Source organism: Bubalus bubalis, chromosome 4 (assembly GCF_019923935.1).
Source record: "Bubalus bubalis isolate 160015118507 breed Murrah chromosome 4, NDDB_SH_1, whole genome shotgun sequence".
Taxonomy (NCBI): Eukaryota; Metazoa; Chordata; class Mammalia; order Artiodactyla; family Bovidae; genus Bubalus; species Bubalus bubalis.
In genome coordinates, this window is record NC_059160.1 from 60,703,282 (window position 1) to 60,728,066 (window position 24,785).

The 24,785-nt window shown below is 39.2% G+C and overlaps 2 protein-coding genes and 1 pseudogene across 3 annotated transcripts; 1 reads left to right on the top strand and 2 right to left on the bottom strand.

Moving 5' to 3' along the window:
- Positions 1-1,262: 1,262 nt before the first annotated feature.
- Positions 1,263-2,241, bottom strand: LOC102402232 (annotated as a pseudogene).
- Positions 2,242-14,234: 11,993 nt separating this feature from the next.
- Positions 14,235-15,518, bottom strand: LOC123465682 (AP-3 complex subunit sigma-1). Of its 2 annotated transcripts, XM_045165408.1 has the most exons (2): positions 15,063-15,518; positions 14,235-14,954 (listed from the first exon to the last, which is right to left on the bottom strand). In XM_045165408.1, exons 1-2 carry the CDS (start codon positions 15,405-15,407, stop codon positions 14,826-14,828), a joined length of 474 nt encoding a protein of 157 aa, XP_045021343.1. In that variant the 5' UTR covers positions 15,408-15,518; the 3' UTR covers positions 14,235-14,825. The 2 variants fall into 2 exon arrangements, with proteins under 2 accessions (XP_045021343.1, XP_045021342.1); XM_045165407.1 differs by having other exon boundaries at positions 14,235-15,518.
- Positions 15,519-22,781: 7,263 nt separating this feature from the next.
- LOC102401905 (olfactory receptor 12-like) lies at positions 22,782-23,753 on the top strand. The gene has a single exon (XM_006051077.3). It carries the CDS (start codon positions 22,782-22,784, stop codon positions 23,751-23,753), a length of 972 nt encoding a protein of 323 aa, XP_006051139.1.
- The last annotated feature ends 1,032 nt before the right edge of the window (positions 23,754-24,785 follow it).

Genomic DNA, 24,785 nt, shown 5'->3' on the forward strand with positions numbered 1-24,785 from the left:
CCAGTCCCTCCCAGCATCAGAGTCTTTTCCAATGAGTCAACTCTTTGCATGAGGTGGCCAAAGTACTGGAGTTTCAGCTTTAGTATCATTCCCTCCAAAGAAATCCCAGGGCTGATCTCCTTCAGAATAGACTGGTTGGATCTCCTTGCAGTCCAAGGGACTCTCAAGAGTCTTCTCCAACACCACAGTTCAAAAGCATCAATTCTTTGGTGCTCAGCCTTCTTCCCAGTCCAACTCTCACATCCATACAAGACCAAAGGAAAAACCATAGCCTTGACTAGACGGACCTTTGTTGGCAAAGTAATGTCTCTGCTTTTGAATATGCTATCTAGGTTGGACATAACTTTCCTTCTAAGGAGTAAGCGTCTTTTAATTTCATGGCTGCAGTCACCATCTGCAGTGATCTTGGAGCCCCCAAAAATAAAGTCTGACACTGTTTCCACTGTGTCCCCATCTATTTCCCATGAAGTGGTGGGACTGGATGCCATGATCTTCATTTTCTGAATGTTGAGCTTTAAGCCAACTTTTTCACTCTCCACTTTCATCAACAGGCTTTTTAGTTCCTCTTCACTTTCTGCCATAAGGGTGGTGTCATCTGCATATCTGAGGTTATTGATATTTCTCCCAGCAATCTTGATTCTAGCTTGTGTTTCTTCCAGTCCAGTGTTCCTCATGATGTATTCTGCATATAAGTTAAATAAGCAGGATGACAATAAACAGCCTTGACGAACTCCTTTTCCTATTTGGAACCAGTCTGTTGTTCCATGTCCAGTTCTAACTGTTGCTTCCTGACCTGCATACATATTTCTCAAGAGGCAGGTCAGGTGGTCTGGTATTCCCTTCTCTTTCAGAATTTCCCACAGTTTATTGTAATCCACACAGTCAAAGGCTTTGGCATAGTCAATAAAGCAGAAGTGGATGTTTTTCTGGAACTCTCTTGCTTTTTCCATGATCCAGCGGATGTTGGCAATTTGATCTCTGGTTCCTCTGCCTTTTCTAAAACCAGCTTGAACATCAGGAAGTTCATGGCAAGAATTATTTTTACCCATAATTAAGATGAAGTACAGAGGAAGTCATTTCATTCACTCCAAAATAAACAGCCAGACAAAATATATTTCAAATGTACTTTTCGGTTTTAAGTACATGGTATTCAAATTAACTAACTCTCTAAGAGTAAATCTTTCTAAGATCAATGGGTGCATTTTTTGAGTCAGTGCTTCCCCAAGTTGTTATAAAACCTGTGTCTTTCAGGTATATCACTGTTAAATAGAAATAAATAAAAATATATTTTCCCCCAGGATCTTCCTCAGAGTTTCTTTGACATCTTTGTTTCTCAGAGAGTAAATCAGAGGATTCAACATGGGAGTGAGTAGGGTGTAACATAAGGAGGCCACTTTACTCAGCTCAGGAGATGTGTCAGGAGTGAGATACATAAAAGAGACAAAACCATACAGTACACTCATGACTCCCAGGTGGGAGCTGCAAGTGGAGAACGCTTTCTGGCGTCCCTTGGTGGAGGGTATCTTTAGAACTGTGGACAAAATGTGCAAATAAGAAACAATAATAACTATGATGGTAGGCAAGATAATGATGCCAGATAAACAGAAAGAAGCCAGTTTATGGATGAAGATGTTAGAACAAGACAGCCTTTGAAGTGGACGGTCATCACAGTAAAAATGGTCAATGGTCCAAGAAGAACAAAAGGATAAAGCAAATGTCACGCTGGTCTCAATAACTGAGCTGATACAGCCACAAATATAGGAACCAGCCACCAACTGAACACAGACATGTTGACATCTGAATGGAGTAGAAACGTGGGTTGCAGATGGCAATGAAGCGGTCATAAGCCATGACTGCCAGGAGAAACCCCTCGGTCACAATAAAGAGGGCAAAGAGAAAGAGCTGGGTCACACAGCCTGCAAATGAGATGGACTTGCTCACAGACCAGAAGTTGCTCATAGCCTTGGGTGCAATAACAGATGAATAGAAGAGATCAACGAAGGACAGGTTGCCTAGGAAGAAATACATTCGTGTGTTCAGCCGTGGATCTTTCATAATAATGACCATCATGCCAACATTCCCTAGAAGGATCATGGCATAGATAAGCAGAAATAGCAGGAAGAGGAGAATGTGGAGCTGTGGGAAGACCCTGAAGCCTACGAGAGTGAAGTCAGTCACTTCTGAGTGATTAGTTGTTCCCATGTCACCCATGGCAGACACCTGCTGAGAGGCACAAGGCAAAATAAATGAAATTGTGGCTTTGACTCTAGTGCTATCAATACTATCTTAAATGCAGATATATATGATTAACAACTTAATGAGATGGGGCATACAAAATAATCTTATTGTCAGGAAGATGCAAGATTAGGGATTAGATGTCATTAGACTTCTGAAACTGTTAGTCTATTAAGCAGTAAAGGAAGCGCTTTGGTTATTTTATTTAAATCATATTTTTTTCAGGGAAGTAAATAAGAAAGTACCATGTTTTCCTGTGTAATTTTACTCACATTCTGAATTTCTATTTTTAATATGTTTATAGTTAAAATTTGTTTATCTAAAATTAGGAATCTAAATTAGGAATCTAAAATTAACAATCTAAATTAGGACTATTACACACTATCTAAAACAGGAGTGGCACATATAATATCAATTATGCCATTATGATAGTGCTGTCCTTGTTTTAATCACAATACAATGGTAATAACAGTAATAAATATATTCAAAATATTTTAATCTTCTTACATCTCAATTTATTTATTTCCACTATAACTGTATACATCTTTGGAAACATAATAGAAATAGATAAGTTATTGATATGTTAAATTAACAATAAAAATTGCTAAGACTAGATATAACAAAATTCTCTTAAGCTAGTTCAAATATATGTTCATTTCCTCAGATCAACGCCATTCCCCCATATACATGCATTTATATTCCTCATTATAATATTTTGTTTCTATTAATAGTTAATTTTTAAAATGTCATAATCATTTAGCCCTCTTTTTGAAGCAGAGAGAGAGAAGCTGATGAACATTCCAGTCCTTACAGTGCAATGAATGACTTTCTACCCAGGCTGCATCAATTCAAGGGATCTCACTCTTTAGTTAGGGGAAGTAAACCTAAGGGAAATAAATATAGGGAGTTCCTCTCCTTAATTCTAATATGCTTTGTAACTCTTACAATAACAATAATGGGGTACGCTTGCATATTTAAAGACCATAGCAACCGTGTGTCATCCAGAGTTTATGATCGTGAGCTGGAGTATCAACAGTTGTATTTATGATGGCCTTAGTTATTTTTAAGCCTGTGAAACCTTCTTCAGGATATTTCAGCCTTGAGGTTTTGCTCATCCCCTGTGATGGATTCCACTGGGAGAGGAGTAATAGTCAAGTTAATTATGGAGACATAAGTGCAGGTTCCAGGGCTGTCTTCCATGAGAACATTGACAAAGAAAAACTTTCTGGTTATTGTCACAGCAGCCAAGTTGATAGGCAGAAATAAACAGATAAAAAAGTCTGTACTATATGAAAAATGTTTTAGATAAATAAATATTTAATATTATGTAATAAATTACATGAGCTATGATTGTAAAAGGCAAAAATTTACTACAAAGTTTGGTCTTCCTATATTATCTGATGTAGATATACTTCATGGTACACAAATTCCATCTGAATCACAAACTCAAAGTAAAATAAGGCTTTGATAATTTTATGATTTTGTATATTTAAATACTAATTAGTTAAAAATATGGAATAAATGCTAGTATTCAATAAAATTATTTTTTAAATCTCTAGTAAAAACATTTATAAGAGATCAGGACTAATATTTTAAAATTCCTTAATAGCTACTGTGTGACTGAAAGACTACATTAAAATCAGAGACATTATATTCTATTTAACAAACCTAATACAAGTATGCCATTTTTCCTAAGTATTTCCATGTTATTGCAATCTTCTTTTTTGAACATAATTGATTTTTAATGTTGTGTTAGTTTCTGTTATACAACAAAGTGAATCAACTTTGTTCAATGTATATATATATCCCCTCCCTCTTGTATCATTGAGAGTATGGTCAGTATAGAAAGAGAAAGCAGTTTAGGAATTTCAAACAGGAAAATGTTAATAATTATGGTGAACGAGGCCTATAAAGTTTGGAAAGGCAGAATGAACTTCTAGCTGAAACTCTTGCAATAACTCTTAGAAAAACACAGAATTAATTCACAAAGTGAGGCTACCATTGTAGGTATGGTTTAAAAATAATATTGTTGACTGTGATCCAAGGACCATATGCTGCTGCTGCTGCTAAGTCGCTTCGGTCGTGTCCGACTCTGTGCGACCCCATAGACGGCAGCCCACCAGGCTGCCCAGTCGCTGGAATTCTCCAGGCAAGAACACTGGAGTGGGCTGCCATTTCCTTCTCCAATGCATGAAAGTGAAAAGTGAAAGTGAAGTCTCTCAGTCGTGCCCGACTCTTAGCGACCTCATGGACCTCATGGACCTCATGCCCAGGCTCCTCCATCCATGGGATTTCCCAGGCAAGAGTACTGGAGTGGGTTGCCATTGCCTTCTCTGAAGGGCCATATACACAGCAGCAAAAATATGTCAGTACTTTATTATCCATCAAAATAGCTTCCCTAGGAAGTTAGAGGTTCAACAAGGCTTCAGAGAAAAGCCTCCATGTTTCCATAACTTCCTAAAGAGTAGAAAAAGTCAAAATGAATGGAACATTGATCCAAATCCCAAGTCTGTATTGATCTACTACAATTGGTATTGTAAAGTTCTGTGTCAAGAAACTTAGTAGCAGGAGACATTTTAACTTTTTAACATCTCCAACTAGAAAGAACCTGGAGAGGAGCTTTGGGATCTAATTCATAAAATATAACAAAATTCACTATCAGATCAGATCAGTCGCTCAGTCGTGTCCGACTCTTTGTGACCCCATGAATCGCAGCACGCCAGGCCTCCCTGTCATCACCAACTCCCGGAGTTCACTCAGACTCATGTCCATCGAGTCAGTGATGCCATCCAGCCATCTCATCCTCTGTCATCCCCTTCTCCTCCTGCCCCCAATCCCTCCCAGCATCAGAGTCTTTTCCAATGAGTCAACCCTTCACATGAGGTGGCCAAAGTACTGGAGTTTCAGCTTCAGCATCATTCCTTCCAAAGAAATCCCAGGGCTGATCTCCTTCAGAATGGACTGGTTGGATCTCCTTGCAGTCCAAGGGACTCTCAAGAGTCTTCTCCAACACCACAGTTCAAAAGCATCAATTCTTTGGTGCTCAGCCTTCTTCCCAGTCCAACTCTCACATCCATACATGACCACAGGAAAAACCATAGCCTTGACTAGACAGACCTTTGTTGGCAAAGTAATGTCTCTGCTTTTGAATATGCTATCTAGGTTGGTCATAACCTTCCTTCCAAGGAGTAAGCGTCTTTTAATTTCATGGCTGCAGTCACCACCTGTAGTGATTTTGGAGCCCAGAAAAATAAAGTCTGACACTGTTTCCACTGTTTCCCCATCTATTTCCCATGAAGTGGTGGGACTGGATGCCATGATCTTCGTTTTCTGAATGTTGAGCTTTAAGCCAACTTTTTCACTCTCCACTTTCACTTTCATCAACAGGCTTTTTAGTTCCTCTTCACTTTCTGCCATAAGGGTGGTGTCATCTGCATATCTGAGGTTATTGATATTTCTCCCGGCAATCTTGATTCCAGTTTGTGTTTCTTCCAGTCCAGCGTTTCTCATGATGTAGTCTGCATATAAGTTAAAGAAACAGGGTGATAATATACAGCCTTGATGAACTCCTTTTCCTATTTGGAACCAGTGTGTTGTTCCATGTCCATTTCTAACTGTTCCTTCCTGACCTGCATACAAATTTCTCAAGAGGCAGATCAGGTGGTCTGGTATTCCCATCTGTTTCAGAATTTTCCACAGTTTATTGTGATCCACACAGTCAAAGGCTTTGGCATAGTCAATAAAGCAGAAATAGATGTTTTTCTGGAACTCTCTTGCTTTTTCTATGATCCAGCGGATGTTGGCAATTTGAACTCTGGTTCCTCTGCTTTTTTTATGATCCAGCGGATGTTGGCAATTTGATCTCTGGTTCCTCTGCCTTTTCTAAAACCAGCTTGAACATCAGGAAGTTCACAGTTCACATATTGCTGAAGCCTGGCTTGGGGAATTTTGAGCATTACTTTACTAGTGTGTGAGATGAGTGCAATTATGCGGTAGTTTGAGCATTCTTTGGCATTGCCTTTCTTTGGGATTGGAATGAAAACTGACCTTTTCCAGTCCTGTGGTCACTGCTGAGTTTTCCAGATTTGCTGGCATATTGAGTGCAGCACTTTCACAGCATCATCTTTCAGGATTTGAGATAGCTCAACTGGAATTCCATCACCTCCACTAGCTTTGTTCGTAGTGATGCTTTCTAAGGCCCACTTGACTTCACATTCCAGGATGTCTGGCTCTAGGTCAGTGATCACACCATTGTGATTATCTGGGTCGTGAAGATCTTTTTTGTACAGTTCTTCTGTGTATTCTTGCCATCTCTTACTTTTTCTCATTTCTTAAACTTCCCACAACACCATTAGCAATAACAACATGCTACTGTGTATAAGTATCTAAGAAACAGTTAGAGCTGGACACCACTCAGAGTCGGACACGATTGAGTGAGTGATTTATTTAGCTGATTTAAGAAACAGTTACTGGAAATAACAATAAATGGGATGAATTCTCAATAAATTCAGTATGATACAGGGGATCACTGCAGTACTGTGGCTGGGAAAGGAAATGTTTCTGGCTTTTAGCTGCATTGACAGGTGACAGGTGATTTAGGGCATGATTCTCTGCAGGGCAGTGAAGTGCTGGAGTGTCAGAACCTATTTGTAGAGAAGTCCTGTCATGTTTTGGACAAGGAGACGCAGACCCTCTCTGGCTCAGGGTTCTGTTGCCACAGTGCATGGTGTAGGAATTGAGGACTGGGCTCCACCTAAGGTTTCCCACTTCACTGGACAGGAAGTAGAATGGAGCTGTCAGGTATCCTGCAGAATCCAAGCTCCCCACCACCACCCCCAAGTCCCATGTACACTCAGAGTGGGACTGCCACAGATTTTGTGGTGGCAGAGCTTTGGGTTGAGATGAAGTAAAGATTCAGCATTATTATCACAAATTTCAGTTACAGGTGGGACCGCTGTCATTTAGTTTTGTCTGAAAGTTCTAGTGGCCTTGAGATGTTCTCCCAATGATTATGAGTAGGAGGCCTGGAAACAAGGAAAGGCCCTCCTTAGAGACCACTTTCCTGTACTTGGACTTGCAAGCTGGAGGTGAGAAAGCTGACAAGCCTCGATCTGGTGCTGGCAAAGGTGGAGTCAAATACCAGGCTTGTGCCATATGTGCTTGCTCTTAGCCCATCCTCACAAAAGTTCTGGAAAGCAGTAGTATTTCCATTTTACAGCCAAACATCCAGAGGCTCAGAGAAGTTCTGAGCATCTCCTGGGGGAAAAACTGAGAATGAAATGTTTCAGTTCCAATTTCCTGGATGGGTCTTCCAGGGATTCTCTACTGCTCAGGCTATGGGCGGGCTTCCTTTTCTGACTTATTGTCATTTTGGCCAATAATATTAATCAGCAGACACTAGGTGACTCCCCATTCTTGATTCCTGACCCACGTTTGCCCTTCTCCCACCCTGAAAGTGTCACTTCCTCGTCTGTGACCAGTGAGCAGATGATTGATAATCGCACTACCCAGAAAGGTCAGGCTATCTTGTGTTCCGATTTCCACTCTTTCTCTCCTCTTGGGCAAGTTACTTCACTTCCCTAAGCCTCTCTCTGTTCTTCTTCTGTAAAGTGGGGCAGCATCTACAGTACCCCCTTTATCCACACAGGATCAGGGGAGGTCAGGATCTGCACACAGTCAGCTTCAACAGTTGTCAGTATCTTAGTCATTCATATTCCTTACCAGGCTCCTCATGAAAAAAGATAGGGACCCAAGGGGGTTTGCCAAATGGACATCACTGTTCTCTTTGAAACTCGGTTTACTGTTTAGACAGACAGGTTGCTTCATTTTCCAACCAAGCCAGTGTCTGGCTGTACTTGCTCCTGGGATAGGGAATAATGACCCTGTAGTCCTTCCTTGAGGTGCCATAAAGACCCTAAGTGGATATTGTGGCAGGTGGCTCCTCGGTATTCCAGGCAGTCTCTCAAAGGGACTGGGCCTGGCTGCAAATGGGCCTTTACCCTGGTTGTTTTATTTGACAGAATCTGGGTTAGGCTGACTAGTCTGGACTAGGATGCTCTTTGCTCTAGTCCAAGGGGCAGACTGGGGCAGACAAACCCCAAACACCAGAAAGTCAGGTGTATCACTTTGAACTGATTTTCAAATAAAAATATTTTCAACAATTACTCCCCTTCCATTCTTCCAGATTGAATATGGTTCCCAGTGTATTACAATAGGATCCTGTTGTTTATTTATTTTATATACAGTAGTTTATATCTGCAGATGAATAGATATTTTAAAATTCATATTTATCATTTATTATCACTTTATTATATTTTAAATACTTTTATTTTAAAATGATCATTTCTGATGTTAAAAAATAGTATTTACTATGTCCATTTTAGTATTAGAAGGATTTGTAGTCCTATCTCCTTTTCATTCCTGACACTTGTGATTCAGTGTTGCTGTATTTGTTAAGCTGGCTAGGGTTTATGTATCATACTACTCCTTCAAAATCTCAGTGTTAAGCCTTGTAAATATCCTATAGTATGTATTTCTATTTAACTAATTTTGGCCTTTATTATTTACCTTGTTTTGTTTTATTGTACTTTTTTTTTGCCCTGACTGTTTTCTCCTTCACATAATTAAGGTAGATAATCTATTTATGTTCCTTTCTTACTCATTTATAGTAGTTACTTCTGGATTTTATATATCACAGTAAGTATAATACTTCATTTTCTGCACCCCAGAAATTTAGGTATATCATAATTTATTACCACTTAGTTCAAACTAGATAAAAAGATAGTTTGATTTCTTTTTTACCCACGATTTTTTAGGCAGTGTTTATTTCTAACATCCACACTTTCTATTTGTCTATTTGTTAATCATTTCTATATTAAGTTGACCAGGATCAAAGAACATACACTGAATGATTTCAGTCTTTTGACTCCTTAGGGCTGGGCAGTCTAGGAGTAAGAAGTCCCAGTCCCAGCCTCAGTGAACTCTCTGGCTGGGGGTCCTTAGGAGGGTCAGATTTGAAGCCAAGAAATCTGACCCTCCTAAGGACCCCCAGCCAGAGAGTTCACTGAGGCTGGGACTGGGACTTCTTACTCCTAGACTGCCCAGCCCTAAGGAGTCAAAAAACTTCATTTTGAGCTACTACCTCTGGCCTTAAAGAGCCAGCAGTGGGATGAAGGGTGTACAGAGTTACAAAGAGAAGCCCAAATTGTAGCCTTAGATTGCTAATCAGTAATAAAATATCCCTCTAACCCTAGACCTTCCCTGAACTGACAGACTGAGAAGATAAAGCAAAAACTGTGCTGGGCTAGCACCCGAGCTTCTCAGGCCTAGTACCCCAGTCCCCAACACAAGGCACCTGCAGAGACCACTTGGTCATCCAACCAAAGAGAGAGGGTCCAGTTCCCATCCCATCCTCAGGCTGTCACTCTGGGGAACAACAGTTATTGAAGGCCTAGATACATTTTCTCTGAACTAGGAAAGGTTTCAAAGAGAACCAGAAAGGGCTGTTTAATCTCTACCTTCAGGCAAATAGCTGAGGCAGCAGTAACTGCCACCAGAAGTAGGAGCCAAGCCACCAAAACTATGGGAGGACACAGAAGCAGGAGAGGAGCAAGGTAGCAAGAAAGAGGCACTGATCCAGAGGATTGAGGAATGGGGTCCCCCTCTGATCTGCCTAACAGTCACTAGGGGGGATGGGAGAAGACCCAGCTTTCCTGAGGCTTAAAAGTCCTCCAACGTTCACCTTCGCAGCCGGCAACCATGGAGCTTCTGGCAAAGTGAAAGTGTTAGTCTCTCACTTTCCAGTGTCGGAGTCTTTGTGACCCCATGGATTGTAGCCCACCAGGCTCCTCTGTCCATGAGATTCTCCAGGCAAGAATACTGGAGTAGGTTGCCATTTCCCTCCTCCAAGGTATCTTCCTGACCCAGGGATCAAACCCGCATTTCCTGCATTGCACTGCAGATTCTTTACCATCTGAGCCATGTGACCAACAGTTTACAAACCGCTTCAGAGACTTTTATCCACCTCAAATCCAGGGGTAGGGATCACCGTCTCCATTCTACAGAGAAGGAAACTGAGGCATGCGGAGACGAAAAGCCAGAACCCATTCCCATGCGAAGTCTTAGAGCCTCGGTTGAGAAAAGTCCCTGGACCCTGAGAAGGGCAGGACTAAAGGCGGACCAGGAAGGCTCTTAGCCCTGGTCCTCTGGCCCCGCTTCCTGGGCCCCTTCCCAGCAGGAAGGCAGCACCGAGAACCCCTGGTGGGATTTCAGCACACACGTGGACGCTGCTCAGGTTTGGGGCTGCAGGTCGCAACAAATAAGACAGGAAATTCCACATTTGTGCAAATGGCCTTGCATTTTTCCCCCCCATGAAAAACTGCCGGCTCCCAGACAAGGGTTTCCAGGCTGGGATGTGGCGCCTCCAGCCAGCCCTAGAGTTCCAGCCTCTCATACTCAACTCGGCCGGCTACCGGGCCCACTGAAAATTCCACGCCTCCATCACTTAACCAGAAAATCACCACTCAAAGCCCACTTCAGATGGGCTTGGGATCTTCCCGTTCGGAGCCAGAGGAGGGGTCTGGAGTGGGGACCACCCGTGGGAGAAAGGGGTTGTGGTCCAGAGACCCGCACTGCCCGGCCGGTACTGTCCTTACCGTGCAGGCCATAGGGGACGCTTCAGTGGTGAGATGGCTCCAATGGGTCGTCCAGGGATGTGTGCGGGGTGACAGCCTTGTCTTCCGGGGGCGGGGGAGTGGGTGCCTTGTGCGGCCTGACAGGGCAGCATTAGGGCCAGGAAGTGCGGGTAGCGGCTTGGGGCTCCGCCGCTGAGGTGCTCGACCTGCTGGTTTAGCCTACGCCGTCCGCCTACAGCCTGTTTAAGCCGGCCCGGCAGTCCTTGGATCTGTGGAATCCGGTGCCGCCGCCCGCGTCCTCACTCCTCCTGGTCCAGCAGCAGCAGCACCACCAGCACTCCATGAGCTCCAGGTTCCTGCCCAGCAGGGCCACCCCGCGCGCCTCGAGTTCCCGCAGCTTCAGAGGCTCTTGAGGTCACCTCGTGCCACAGGCGCAATGTGGTGCCCACAATGCCGCCACAGGCCGTGCACTGCCCGCCTTGTGCTGGTCGGTAGCATCCAGGAAGCTGCAAAGCTCCCACAGCTGCAGCTTGTCGTCCTGCAGCCACAGGTTTGCGTCCTGGAGGCTGAGATATTCGGCGGGTGCTGCCACAGCCGTCGGGTCACGTCGACCATCAGCATCAGGCCGCCGTGCTCCATCCAGCACGAGGTCCGCCTTCTGGGCCTCCTAACGCTGCATCACTGTGCTAGCTCCTCCTCCGTCCAGGAGGCATCGGAGGAGCTGAGCCAGGTGCCTGATCCCGAGCCCTGCTGGTTTTCCGAAGGTCTTCTGAGGAATTACTTCTCTCATTTTCATTTTTTGCTTTATGATGCAGTACACTGGTCAGAGAGACATTTAGGTCCCTTGCAGAGGGAATGACTATTACTCTGATTTTTCTCCCCAGGAAAGAGTTTCTCTCAGGACCCTTCGCCGCTATGTTCGTTGGTTTAATCAATTAAAACATACAGAGAACTAAAGAAAGAGAAGCTGCATTCCCCGCCCCCTAATACTTGTTCGTCTTAGCAAGTTTAAATCATGATCTAAACAGTGAGGAAATGGAATCTATGTTGCAGAATTACTTCCTGTTAAACAACTATTTGCTTCTTTTCATACTGTTGATTATTCATGAATTGCTTGATTTTATAGTTTGTAAACGGTTTACTCTATTCTAAGGAATATGTAAGGAATCGTATCCATTCATGAGATTGTCTCATGTTTGTTTATTCTCCGAAATAAGCATTTGTCTTTTTCTTTTCTTTTAGATGCTTTCAGTTACATTTATGTCTTTTAAAAAAACATGTCTCTGTTGAAACCAGAAATGTGTTTATGTAACAAATGAAGTGGCTTCCAGTTGGGTTTCTGGAGAATTGTCATTTTGATTTTGTGCTACTGTGTTACGGTGGTTTTTCATGGTGCTTGATGAGTTGTTTCTCTGCTAGTGCATTTGAAGTAATGAACATCTTTCTTCCTTAGGTAAAGCTGCCTTTTTTTTTTTTTTTTGTAGCTTGATTATAATGATTCAACAGGTTAATAATTAGAGGTGTTCCTCTTGTTGTTTTCAGTAGATGGTACTGTAGCACCAGTTTTCCGCTTCTCTTACCTGAGCTGCCTCTGGTTATATTAGAGGATTGGCACTTTCCGCCTTCCACAACTTCTGCCTTCATTGTTACTGCGTGTGCCTTTGGGGTCAGTAGTGCCTTGCCACTGCTGCTGGTGTTGCTGCTGCTGTGGTGGATGTTGCCATCTGGGGCTCTGGTGTGGCTGTCCCCTCGGCTACCTTTGTGGTCTCCTGGGATGGCAACTCCACCACCTCAGGGAGAGGGCAGAAGTATCGGGGGAGCTATGGTCACAGGTTCCTCGGCTACATCTGGAGCTGTTGAGTTCATAGGTGCTGCTGTGTGTGGGCAAGGGGCGAGAGTCACGGACGCCTCTATGGCTAAAGAAATGGGGTTGCAGGTTCTGCCACTTCCTGATTTCTTGTGGCTGCGGTTACTGCTGCATCCTGGAGGCCTGAGTCACGTGTGCCACCTTTCCTGGGTTCTCTGGGACTGCAAGCTTAGCTTGGGGTCACCAACCCTGCTTATCCCTGGCTCTGCCTCCTCTGTGTTTCCAGTCCACCCATCTTTAGATGTGCCGATGTGTGGAATTCTCTGGTGTGTCCTGGTGTGTTAGACAGAGGCACACTTGTTGAATTATGAATGTTTTGGAATCCACCTGCAATGCGAGGGACCTGGGTTCAATCCCTGGGTTGGCAAGATCCCCCAGAGAAGGCAAAGGCTACCCACTCCAGTATTCTGGCCTGGAGAATTCCATGTACTTTATAGTCCATGGGGTAGCAAAGAGTCGGATACACTGAGCGACTTTCACGTTCACTTCACTTTACTGATTGTAGATTGAAGGAGAGAGACAAAGAGAATGCCTACATCACTATGATGAGCTATGTGTTTATTTAAAATTATTATCTGGTGTGTCTTATAAAAACTTTAATTTTAAACTTTTTACTATAGCATTTTATAGCTGTGACTTTGAAAAATTTAAACTTCTCCCACTCCACATATAGAGTAGATACCATATTTTGAAATAGGAGAGATTATTTCATTTACATTAATAGTAAAGGTCTATTATTGTTCTTTACTTTTGCCATTTTAATATCTTTGTTCTGTGTTCCTTTTTTTGGTATTTTGCTATTAAATAAATCATTACCAATTTACTTTGAGAAATATAACCTTAAATTGCATGTATCATTTGTGTCTACATATAGGAATTTACTCTCTTTATATTTGTTTACCCTCTCTCATTTAAAATCAATTTTTAAATTATTTAATCTATATATTATACATTTAGAACTACAGAAGACTGCATTGTAATTTTTCTTCAATTACCAAACATAATTTAGAAAACTCAAATTTATTATATTTACCCACATTGTGGTATATCATCCACAATATATATTATGCTTTGAATTTCAGTTTTTCTATGAAATCTCTTATAGCTATGATTTTTATAAATCAAGTTCTCTTTCCATTATCACAAATGTAATTTTCTTTTTTTTTTTTTTTTTTTTTTTTTTAGAGTCAGATTAATTTTATTGAAAAAAAAATAGTGACTTTTCTTATACCCCAGACCTTGGAGTAAAATTCACACATGTCACAGATCTAAGGAAATGTTTCAAAAAAGAACATTTGGGGAGAGAGGACTATAACTACAGGGAAAACCTTAGTCTAACTGGAAGAGGAACCTCACTCATGGATCACAAGATAAGACTAAATATGAAAATGTGGGCAAATTATGTGATACACTGCTCTTGACTTGTGAAATAATTTAATTTTACAATGAGCTTCTGAATGTTAAAAATATAAATTAAATAAACCAACATTAACAGCTGCTTAACAGTGATAAAATATACTTTTATTTTTTTGTTGAGTCAGAGGGTCGTAAAAAAAATTATTGCTAAAGTAGATATCAGGCAAACAGAACGGTGCTTTATAAGTCCGGTTACCTTGGAGTTTATTTAAACTAAGAGAATAGGTCATAATGTTTTCATGCAATACATACTTCGTTCTTTAAATAACAATTGTGACAAATAACAGAAATTATTAAGGAATGTTGCACTTGTGATCCATACAAAACACCAACATTTTGGGTTGTACACAATTTAAAGAAAAGTCCTGAACACTTTTCGAAATACTGTAATAGCCAATACATACAGGCATGCCTTAGGTGGCCACAGGAATGCAGTTTAAAAAATAAAGAAAAAAAAAAATCACACTGGAGCTATTTAATTTCTTCAAAACCACTGAGCAAGAAAAGCAACATTGAACTTCCATACTGATTTTATATAATGTCTATACAGTACCTTGACTTAAATCCAAGAGTAAAAGTTAAGACTCTCCTTCTTTATTTTTGGTAAACAACTGCATGGTAAACTTAGATGACTTTTCCCCTGGATTTTACCTGGGAGTGGCCTTTTTAATTTTTTATTTAAAAGAGGGCAGGTTTGGCACTTTTATACTGATGTCACCAATGTTAATATTTCTTGGGATCTCAGGAAGATTCATATTCTTTACAGCTGATACAGCACGGGCTGGAGCTCCTGCTAAGCCAGCCTCAGATTTCTCCAGTTTATTCTGTGCGTCAATTTGTGTAACAATCTCATTCATGTTGGTCTCCAATACCATTCCCCCCATCACCATTTCTGCAAGAATATTGTGAACCTTGTCTACATGGAAAATTAAATCCAGTTCACAGACATTTTCAAAACACTTGTCTAATGTTTCCACAAATACTTGAATTAGATCTAAAATGCCAAGTTCACTTTCTGAAGAATCCACACAGAAGACAAAATATAATGTTGCATAATGTCTATAAATCAGTTTGTTGTCAGATCCTCCGATTAACAATCCTCCTTCTAGGAAATTACAAACATTTTCATCTCTCTTAGATACCAAATGGAATGTCTCCCTGATGATTTGCTGTTGTGTATCTTCACTGTAGGGCTGGTAGAACTTGGAGAGCCGCGGCTTCCCGTGGTTGTTAAAGATGAGGATCGCCTTGATCATGGCTGAGCCGGGCGGACCGGGTGGGAGCTCGGGGCCAGGGCGGGGGCGGGCGCGCGAGCCTCGCCTCGGGATCTCGCCGGCTGTCCTTCCCCACCCGCCCCCTCCCGCACACGCGCGGATTTTTATAAATCAAGTTCTCTTTCCATTATCACAAATGTAATTTTCTTAAATGAAGGTAGTATATTTCACTTACATTCATTTTTAAAATCAATTTACTTGACTTCACTCTAGTCTTAACTTTTGCTTCACTTCACTTTACTCACTAAAGTCATTTTTCATATTTTCTATGTATGTTCCATTTTTTTAATGTTGTTTTAGAGGGAAATAATATTTCTGCTATTTCCATCTTCCAGAAGTATAAGCCTAAGTTGCATGGTTTGTGTCTATAATTAGCAAGTGTATCACATTTTCCCCTTTCAGCCTTTAAGATTCAACAAATTATTCAAACTCATTTTTTACTTTTAGAGGTAGTATTGTTCTCTGAGCCTTGTTAGATTGTACATATCTGTCAGTTATTCTTATATATAAACAAATGGTATGGAATGTAATGGAATTTTTCCAGAAAATATTTTTGTATCACTTAACAGATAAGAAATAGAAGTAACTATAACTTTATAGATATTTAAATTATATTCTTTATATGTCCATATATAGAAAAGTTTATTACTTTAATTCTTAACAGTCAGATCACACTTATGAGAATCATATATTTCTCTATGCTGTGTCACATTTTCTATTGTGCTTTAAATGGGTCATATCTGTTTATTTTGTTTCCTGCCATAGCAAGTGAATGTCTCCTTAACAAAGACTATACCAAATTTTCAGTGAGTCTTTCCAAAGGCTTCAGTTCAGTTCAGTCGCTCAGTCATGTCTGACTCTTTGCGACCCCATGAATTGCAGCACGTCAGGCCTCCCTGTCCATCACCAACTCCCGGAGTTCACTCAAACTCACGTCCATCGAGTCGGTGATGCCATCCAGCCATCTCATCCTCTGTCATCCCCTTTTTCTCCTGCCCCCAATCCCTCCCAGCATCAGAGTCTTTTCCAATGAGTCAACTCTTCGCATGAGGTGGCCAAAGTACTGGAGTTTCAGCTTTAGCATCATTCCTTCCAAAGAACACCCAGGACTGATCTCCTTTAGAATGGACTGGTTGGATCCCCTTGCAGTCCAAGGGACTCTCAAGAGTCTTCTCTGGCACCACAGTTCAAAAGCATCAGTTCTTCGGTGCTCAGATTTCTTCACAGTCCAACTCTCACATTCATTCATGACTACTGGAAAAACCATAGCCTTGACTAGATGGACCTTTGTTGGCAAAATAATATCTCTGCTTTTGAATATGCTATCTAGGTTGGTCATAACTTTCCTTCCAAGGAGTATGCGTCTTTTAATTTCATGGCTGCAATCACCATCTGCGGTGATTTTGGAGCCCCCAAAAATAAAGTCTGACACTGTTTCCACTGTTTCCCCATCTATTTCCCATGAAGTGATGGGACCAGATACCATGATCTTCGTTTCCAAAGGTTTATAGTCTCACTTTGACTAAAAAAATTTTCTTTTAACAATTAATTGATAAAGAGTTTATAAAATATGAGGAAACAGGTTAAAAAAGAAATAGAAAGACGTGATGCAGGCAAGGATGTCCGAACTGTAAAGGATTCCTGGAGTATCCAGCTGCAGTTTGCTGCCATCTGGTGGCTGTTGTCCGACTAAATACCAAGGCAAAGATTCTAGGTACAATGTTAGAGTGGAACGTTCAGAATGATGGTTAAGAATTCTAATTATTGCCTAGTTACCTGGTTTCCATCCCCATCAGATAGTCCTGAGGAGAAGAGCTTGGCTAATAATAACCAGGAATGTGCAAAGCCCCAAACACCTCCCTGTTTCCCAAGATAAAGTTGTCTCTGGTACTGTGAGTCTTGTTTTCTCTCCCCTCCTTTTGTTATTTCCCTCACCAAAAATAAGTCCTGTGAGATCTCACCGCTTGTTTCAAAAAACAGATAAACAGAAAATGGAAAATATTCTCCAATTACGTTATATCTGATTTGATTTTTTCTTGATATCCCTTTGCATGGTTTTTATTGGATTTTATTTAGGATTGTTGCAGCCATGAAATTAAAAGACGCTTACTCCTTGGAAGGAAAGTTATGACCAACCTAGATGGCATATTCAAAAGCAGACACATTACTTTGCCAACAAAGGTTCATCTAGTCAAGGCTATGGTTTTTCCTGTGGTCATGTATGGATGTGAGAGTTGGACTGTGAAGAAGGCTGAGAGCCGAAGAATTGATGCTTTTGAACTGTGGTGTTGGAAAAGACTCTTGAGAGTCCCTTGGAGTGCAAGGAGATCCACCCAGTCCATTCTGAAGGAGATCAGCCCTGGGATTTCTTTGGAAGGAATGATGCTTAAGCTGAAACTCCAGTACTTTGTCCACCTCATGCGAAGAGTTGACTCATTGGAAAAGACTCTGATGCTGGGAGGGATTGGGGGCAGGAGGAGAAGGGAACAACAGAGGATGAGATGGCTGGATGGCATCACTGACTCGATGGACATGAGTTTGAGTGAACTCCGGGAGTTGGTGATGGACAGGGAGGCCTGGCGTGCTGCGATTCATGGGGTCGCAAAGAGTCGGACACGACTGAGTGACTGATCTGATCTGATCTGATATATATATTCGTCATCAAGATAGATCATTATTTGGTTTCCTCATGCTAATCATGCCACATTTTGTACTTAAACTTGCCTGGAAAATCCCATGGACAGAGGAGCCTGGTGGGCTGCGGTCCATGGGGTCGCTAAGAGTCGGACACGACTGACTTCACTTTTCACTTTTCACTTTCATGCATTGGAGAAGGAAATGGCAACCCACTCCAGTGTTCTTGCCTGGATAATCCCAGGGACGGGGGAGCCTGATGGGCTGCCGTCTATGGGGTCGCACGAGTTGGACACGACTGAAGTGACTTAGTAGTAGTATCATTAAAAGATGGTGGATTTTTCCTCAATTTTAAAAATCCTTGTGAGATTGGATAACATTGAAATTATTCACTGTTTCAAGCTTTCCAGGAATTAATGGGAGTTGCCATCTGACAAAGGATTTTTTATCATAGGAAGAGTTTTGACTTATTATTCAATTATTTCAGTGGTTAGCAAAGGGGTAATAATCAAAATATTTAACAACTTTTTTAGTAATCATTTATATAAGTGCTTATATATAAAAGTAAATCAATAATTCAAAATAGTCCCTTTTGTATTCCTACTGAAGTTATTATTAGTAAAGAAATTTTTAACACAAACACTAAATTTTTCTAATCATTTATTGATTTTTTTAAACAAATTGCTGTGGGAAAACTTTGGTTCAACATACTTCACTAAATGCTGTCTGAGCCACAGTTTGAAGTTGTCCCTAAGGTTATCAGAGGGGACTAGACAGGCCAAACCATTACAACAGTTAGTTGTCCCATTAAATTTAAAGTTGTCAGCTGTTGTATTTGAAAAAAATTTAATCTTCTTTCAACAAAAGTGTTTATAATGCTGAATCCTTGCCAGGTTTCTGCTAAACTAATATCAATTATATTTAAAATTTTCTATCTCCTTGTCTTGTTCCTGATCTTCAGATAAAGTCTTTCAGACTTTTCTCATTAAGGGTGATATTACTACTCCTAGATTTTTCATAGATGCCTTTTATCTGGCTGAGGAAAGTTGCTGAGAGTTATCAGAATTAAATGTCTGTTTTTGTGTATATATATTCTCCTATCCACTTTGTTAATATAGTAAATTACATTATTTTTGAACAATAAATCAGTTATGCATTCCTGGGATAGCCTCTGTTTCTTCCTAGTGTCTTATCCCTTTGACATCCCTTGGTCCTCTGTTGGATTGAAATTTACTAAATTTTTGTTTAGAAATTTCACATTAATGTTCACAACAGATATTGAACTGTATTTTCTTCTCTTGTTCTGTGTCTGTCTGGTTTAATACCACCTTTATCTTGGCTTCATTAATTAGGAGGTATTCCCTCATTTAAATTCCATGGAAAAGTTTATGTAGAATTATTATTAAGGTCTTACTTATGTATTTGGTAAAATTCACCAGTAAACTGCTTTGTGGGATAGTTTTGAGCTATATATATGCATATGTGTGTCTATGTGGCATATGTATCAGAGGGAAGAAGGAGAGAGGAAGGAGAGAGACCCAGAGCAAGAGTGAAAGAAAGAGACTCTGTTGTTACTGGTTCAGGCAGAGATCTGATTTCTTTTACTTTTCCTTTGCCAGAATCAGAAGTCAACTCTTTTATTTTGCAAAAGAAATTAAACTTCTTTTCCAATCCACCTAAATAGTAGAAAGACAGTGATTTTAATTAGGTATAAATGTAAAGAATCTAAAAGAATGCCTGAGAATTGGTGGGAGAGGGGAGCATGGTTTATATATGCAGCATTTAGTGATCTAGTTTTGATATCCACTGGCATCAGAAAATAAGAAATGGATTATATTTATTACACATTTGTGTTGAACAAAGACAGAAATTTCTGGTAGGGATATTTGTAAAACAATGCAATGAAGGGTGGAAATATCCTTCCAGAAGAATATGTATGATTAATAATACCTTTGATTGACTTTGAGTGAGAATGTTGCTATTCTGCCAGGAAGCAATAAGGAGACCAAATTTACTTGTTCTTGAACTTCTAAGTAGGGAATGGCTTCATTGTGATTAGTTGAGAATCATAAAATATAAATGAATGTTCTCCACATTCATCTCACTAGACAATTTTCAGTATTGAGACTAATTGAGAAGGAAGTGTGATTCAGGAATCAGTATTAAAAGTGAAGCAAAACAAAACCTCCCCAGCTGATTCTAACATATAGGAAATTTAGCAAACATTGACCTAATTGACCTCTAGGGCCCTTTCTACTTTTCAGAAAGACCACATATCTATATATGTATATCTATCTACCTGTCTATCTATATCTAATTTACTTTCTTTTTTACAAGAATAACTACATGGTTAGATCAAAGGATTTAGAACTTAGGTAGGAGCAATTTTTGGTTCTGTCTTTGCATAATATAAAGAGTAGGATATTTCTTGATGTCAAACTGAAGAGTCAGTCTGATCCTCTTTTGGTTCTAGCAAGTAAAAATAAGGTATATTAGATTTAGAAATAAATAGGTCTGTTTACTGAGTGCCATCACTTGAATAAATCGAATGTATACTGTTAAACATGTTTGCAATTAACTGCACTTTCTTCAAAGCTTCTTTTAATGGAAAAATGAGCTATTAAAATTCTTCAATAAGCTTCTTTTGGTATCTGCTGAATCTCAAGTAAGGTGCCTGATTTTTTAAAAATTACAACTTTTTAAAAGATAGATTTCTTAATTTAGAAAAAAATATGTTAAATCTCTCATATAGCCACTCTTAATGAATACTTTCTATTTCCCAGGTCCTACATATTTAATTTAATTTATATACATAACTTAATTTAATCCTTTCAATACCACCATATGGTGGTATTGATGTTCTATAGATGTTCTAAGACATATTTTGCTGATGAGGAGACAGAGGTTCATAAAATATGAACAATTTGCCCTAAATTACTTAACCAGTCAGTGGCAGGACCTGGATTAAAACTTAGATTTACATGAATTAAATGCCACACTTTTAACTAATAAAGCATTTTTTACTTCATAAAAAAATAGTAACAGAAGCAATGTTGGTTTCACTTTTTCTGACTCTATTATAATTTTGATTTTGTAAAAATGTCCAAATTAAAATGACTTCAAATATGACATTAATTTTATTGATAGGAAGTTTTTTTTGATATTTCAGAAACTAAAAATAGAAATGAACACAAATTTATAACATAAAATTTCATCTTTTCCACTTGGATTTAACTTTTCAGATATATTAAAATTATTGATGTTTTATCCACATACATATTTAGTATTTGATATTAAGCATTGATAGTTATTTTAAAAAGCAAAACCTGTGCAACACAGATTTTGTTTGCTCTATGTGTTTCCGTTAATGTCTTCTGTTTGATTGATAATATAGACAAAGAAAAAATACTTCTTAGAAAAGTTAATCTTGTACTTCTTGTATCATAGTTTGCTTCTGTATAAACAATAATTCATGTATCTGAGATGTTAATGCTTTATATTAAAGGAAAAAGATGTGCTGGAGTTTGGCTGCAGAAAGGAAGCAGACCTACTAGCAATCAGAGTTAAGTAATAAAGGAGTAGAAATTGAAGAGTGTGTATTTAGTATAGGAGGTAAGAGTTGATTTATCATTTCAGATGACTTTAAGATTGGTGCTTCATTCCAGTCTATGAAACAATAATCCCATGTTTCCTAATGTCTCTTATATAGCAGGATGTTTTAAGACAGTCAAACTAACTGCATTTTTTGATAGGAAAAAGAATTGACCTAATTTTTCACCTGATATTCATTCCTAAAACAAAAGTAATTTTTTACGTGGCTATTTGCTTGTTAATTTAACTAACATTTATTTTGAATTTAAGATGTTCCAGTAACTTCAAATACTGCTTTTCATACTCAGTTTCACATTTTTATCACAATAATCCTATAAAGTAGGTATTATTATTACCTCCCATTTCACAGAAGAGGACTTCAGGCATTGAAAATGTAGGTAGCAATTTTAGATTATTTCAGATTGAAAGAGGTGAAATTTGGACTTAGTCCATCCAATTCCAAAGTTCTGAACAAATGGCATAAAATGACTCATAGCATCACTGTCCCAGACATCTTTTGCCCATCTACATTTCTCATATCATTGACATTGAATATATTAGAAAAATTACATATATTTGCCTACTGGTCCTTCCAAAAGTAAAGTTATTCTGTTAGATATGTTGACAAGAGAACTTCATATTCCAATAGCATTTTTCTCTCTCATTTGCAGCCACATGGATGAACCTGGAGGGTATTATCCTAAGTGAAATAAGTCAAGCAGAGAAAGGCAAATACTGTATGATATCACTTATCTGTGGAATCTAAAGAATACAACAAACTAGTGACTATAACAAAAAGAAGCAGGCTCACAGATATAGAGAACAATCTAGTGGTTGCCATTGAGGTGAGGTTGGGAGAAGGAGAAATATAGGGATGGGGGGTAAAAGTACAAACTGTTATATATAAAATAAGCTACAAGGATATATTGTACAACACAGGGCATACAGCCAATATTTTATAATAACTATAAATTTAGTATAGCTTCAAAATTGTGAATCACTATATTGCATACCTGTAACATTAATATTGTACATGAACTATATTTCAATTTTAAAAAAAGAACATAAAGTTGACAAGGCTTTCCATAGGATTCATGATCATCCACTGATTTTCTCAGATAGGTCTCAGCTATGAAGAATGAACTGAATAAGAATTACTCACAAGTGATGGAGTTTATTCTGCTGGGATTCCAAACATCTCCAGATGTTCAGATTCTCTTATTTTTACTCTTCTTGCTTATCTACATGGTCATTGTGGTGGGAAATATCAGCATGTTAGTTGTCATTAAAATAGACTCCAGACTTCATACCCCTATGTATTTCTTTCTCAGAAATCTATCTTATTTAGATCTCTGCTACTCCACCGTCATTGCTCCCAAAACTCTGGCCACTTTCTTATCCAAAGACAAGAGAATTTCTTACAATGGCTGTGCAACCCAGTTCTTTTTCTTTGCTCTCTTTGTTGGGACTGAAGGCTTTCTTCTAGCTGTGATGGCATATGATCGCTTCTCAGCCATTTGCTCGCCCTTCCTCTACACTGTTCGTATGTCCGAGCAGGCTTGTGTTCGTTTGGTGATTGCCTCCTACATCTGTGGCTGCATCAACTCCATGATACAAACAGGTTTCACCTTCAGTTTGCGTTTCTGTGGAGAAAACAGATTGGACCACTTTTTTTGTGATGTCCCAGCCCTGATCAAGATCTCCTGTGTGGAGACCTTGGTGAATGAGATTGTACTCTTTATTCTCTCTGCCCTCATCATCATCACTACCACAACTATCATTCTGGTTTCTTACGCATGTATCCTCTCCACTGTTCTAAAGATCCCCTCAACTCATGGTAGGAGTAAGACCTTCTCCACTTGTAGCTCTCATATCACTGTGGTGAGTTTGTTCTATGGAACTGTATTCTTCATGTATGCCCAGCCTGGAGCCATCTCTTCACCAGAGAAAAACAAGATTATAGCTGTATTCTACACTCTTATCATCCCTATGTTGAATCCTCTGATTTATAGTCTAAGGAATAGGGAGGTAAAAAATGCTGTGAAAAGGATATTGTTGAGAAAAAATCTTTTCATTGACTTCTGGCCATCTGTAAAACTATAGGCTAGACTAAAATCAGTATATGTAATAATTTGTTATGGAATAATTCTAACTAAGTTCATCTACGTTTTTAAAGATTCAAGTTTTTTTTTTAACATCAATAGATTTTTAAAAAATGAATGAAAATAAATGTAGATATTTTATATTACTTTATAGTTATTTTATGGTATGATATCTGTTTGTTACAGAGGTTTGTTTCTGTTTTGCTTCAGTTCAGTTCAGTCGCTCAGTTGTGTCTGACATTTTGCTTAGGTATATTCAAAATTACAACTCATGAATACAATGCTAAATAAGTACACACACTAAATGTATTAATATAATATCTGAAAATATATATGATTATGTGAATATCTATATATCCATCTATATATCTGGGGGAAAAAGAAAGAGACACTATTACAATTTCTATGGAATTTGTCTTTTCCAAATCATAGTTGAGTTTGCTAGTATCCAATCTTTGCAAATGAGAGTTGAAAGTGCCACAGTAATATAAATCATTGGCCTTGCTCAAATAATTATATGAAGGGGCGGTACAAAGTATTACACCTATAATATCCTTAATAGTCCAAACATTAATGATTTCATCAAGGAACAAAAAATTAAAAAAAAATAAATGTGGTATGGTTGCTGTAAACCTATTTGTAATGGGGAGTCTTAATAATAAATGTTTGGTAATATTTTTAGTATTACTTATATTTACTGAGGGCTTCCCTGGTGGCTCAATGGTAAAGAATCTGCCTGCTAGTACAGGAGATGAGGCTTCGATCTCTGGGTTGGGAAGATTCCCCTGGAGAAGAAAATGGCAACCCACTTCAATGTTCTTGCCTGGGAAATCCCATGGACAGAGCAGCCTGGTGGGCTACATTCCATGGGGTCACAAAAGAGTCAGACACGACTTAGGGACTACACACATACTCATTGATCTCATTACTTTCTTTCTTGTAATGTTTGTAATCTATATATTGATTGAAAATCCTTATTTTCCTCTAGATTTGAAAAAAACATTGGCATGGAGTGACATAAAATAGTGTCTTA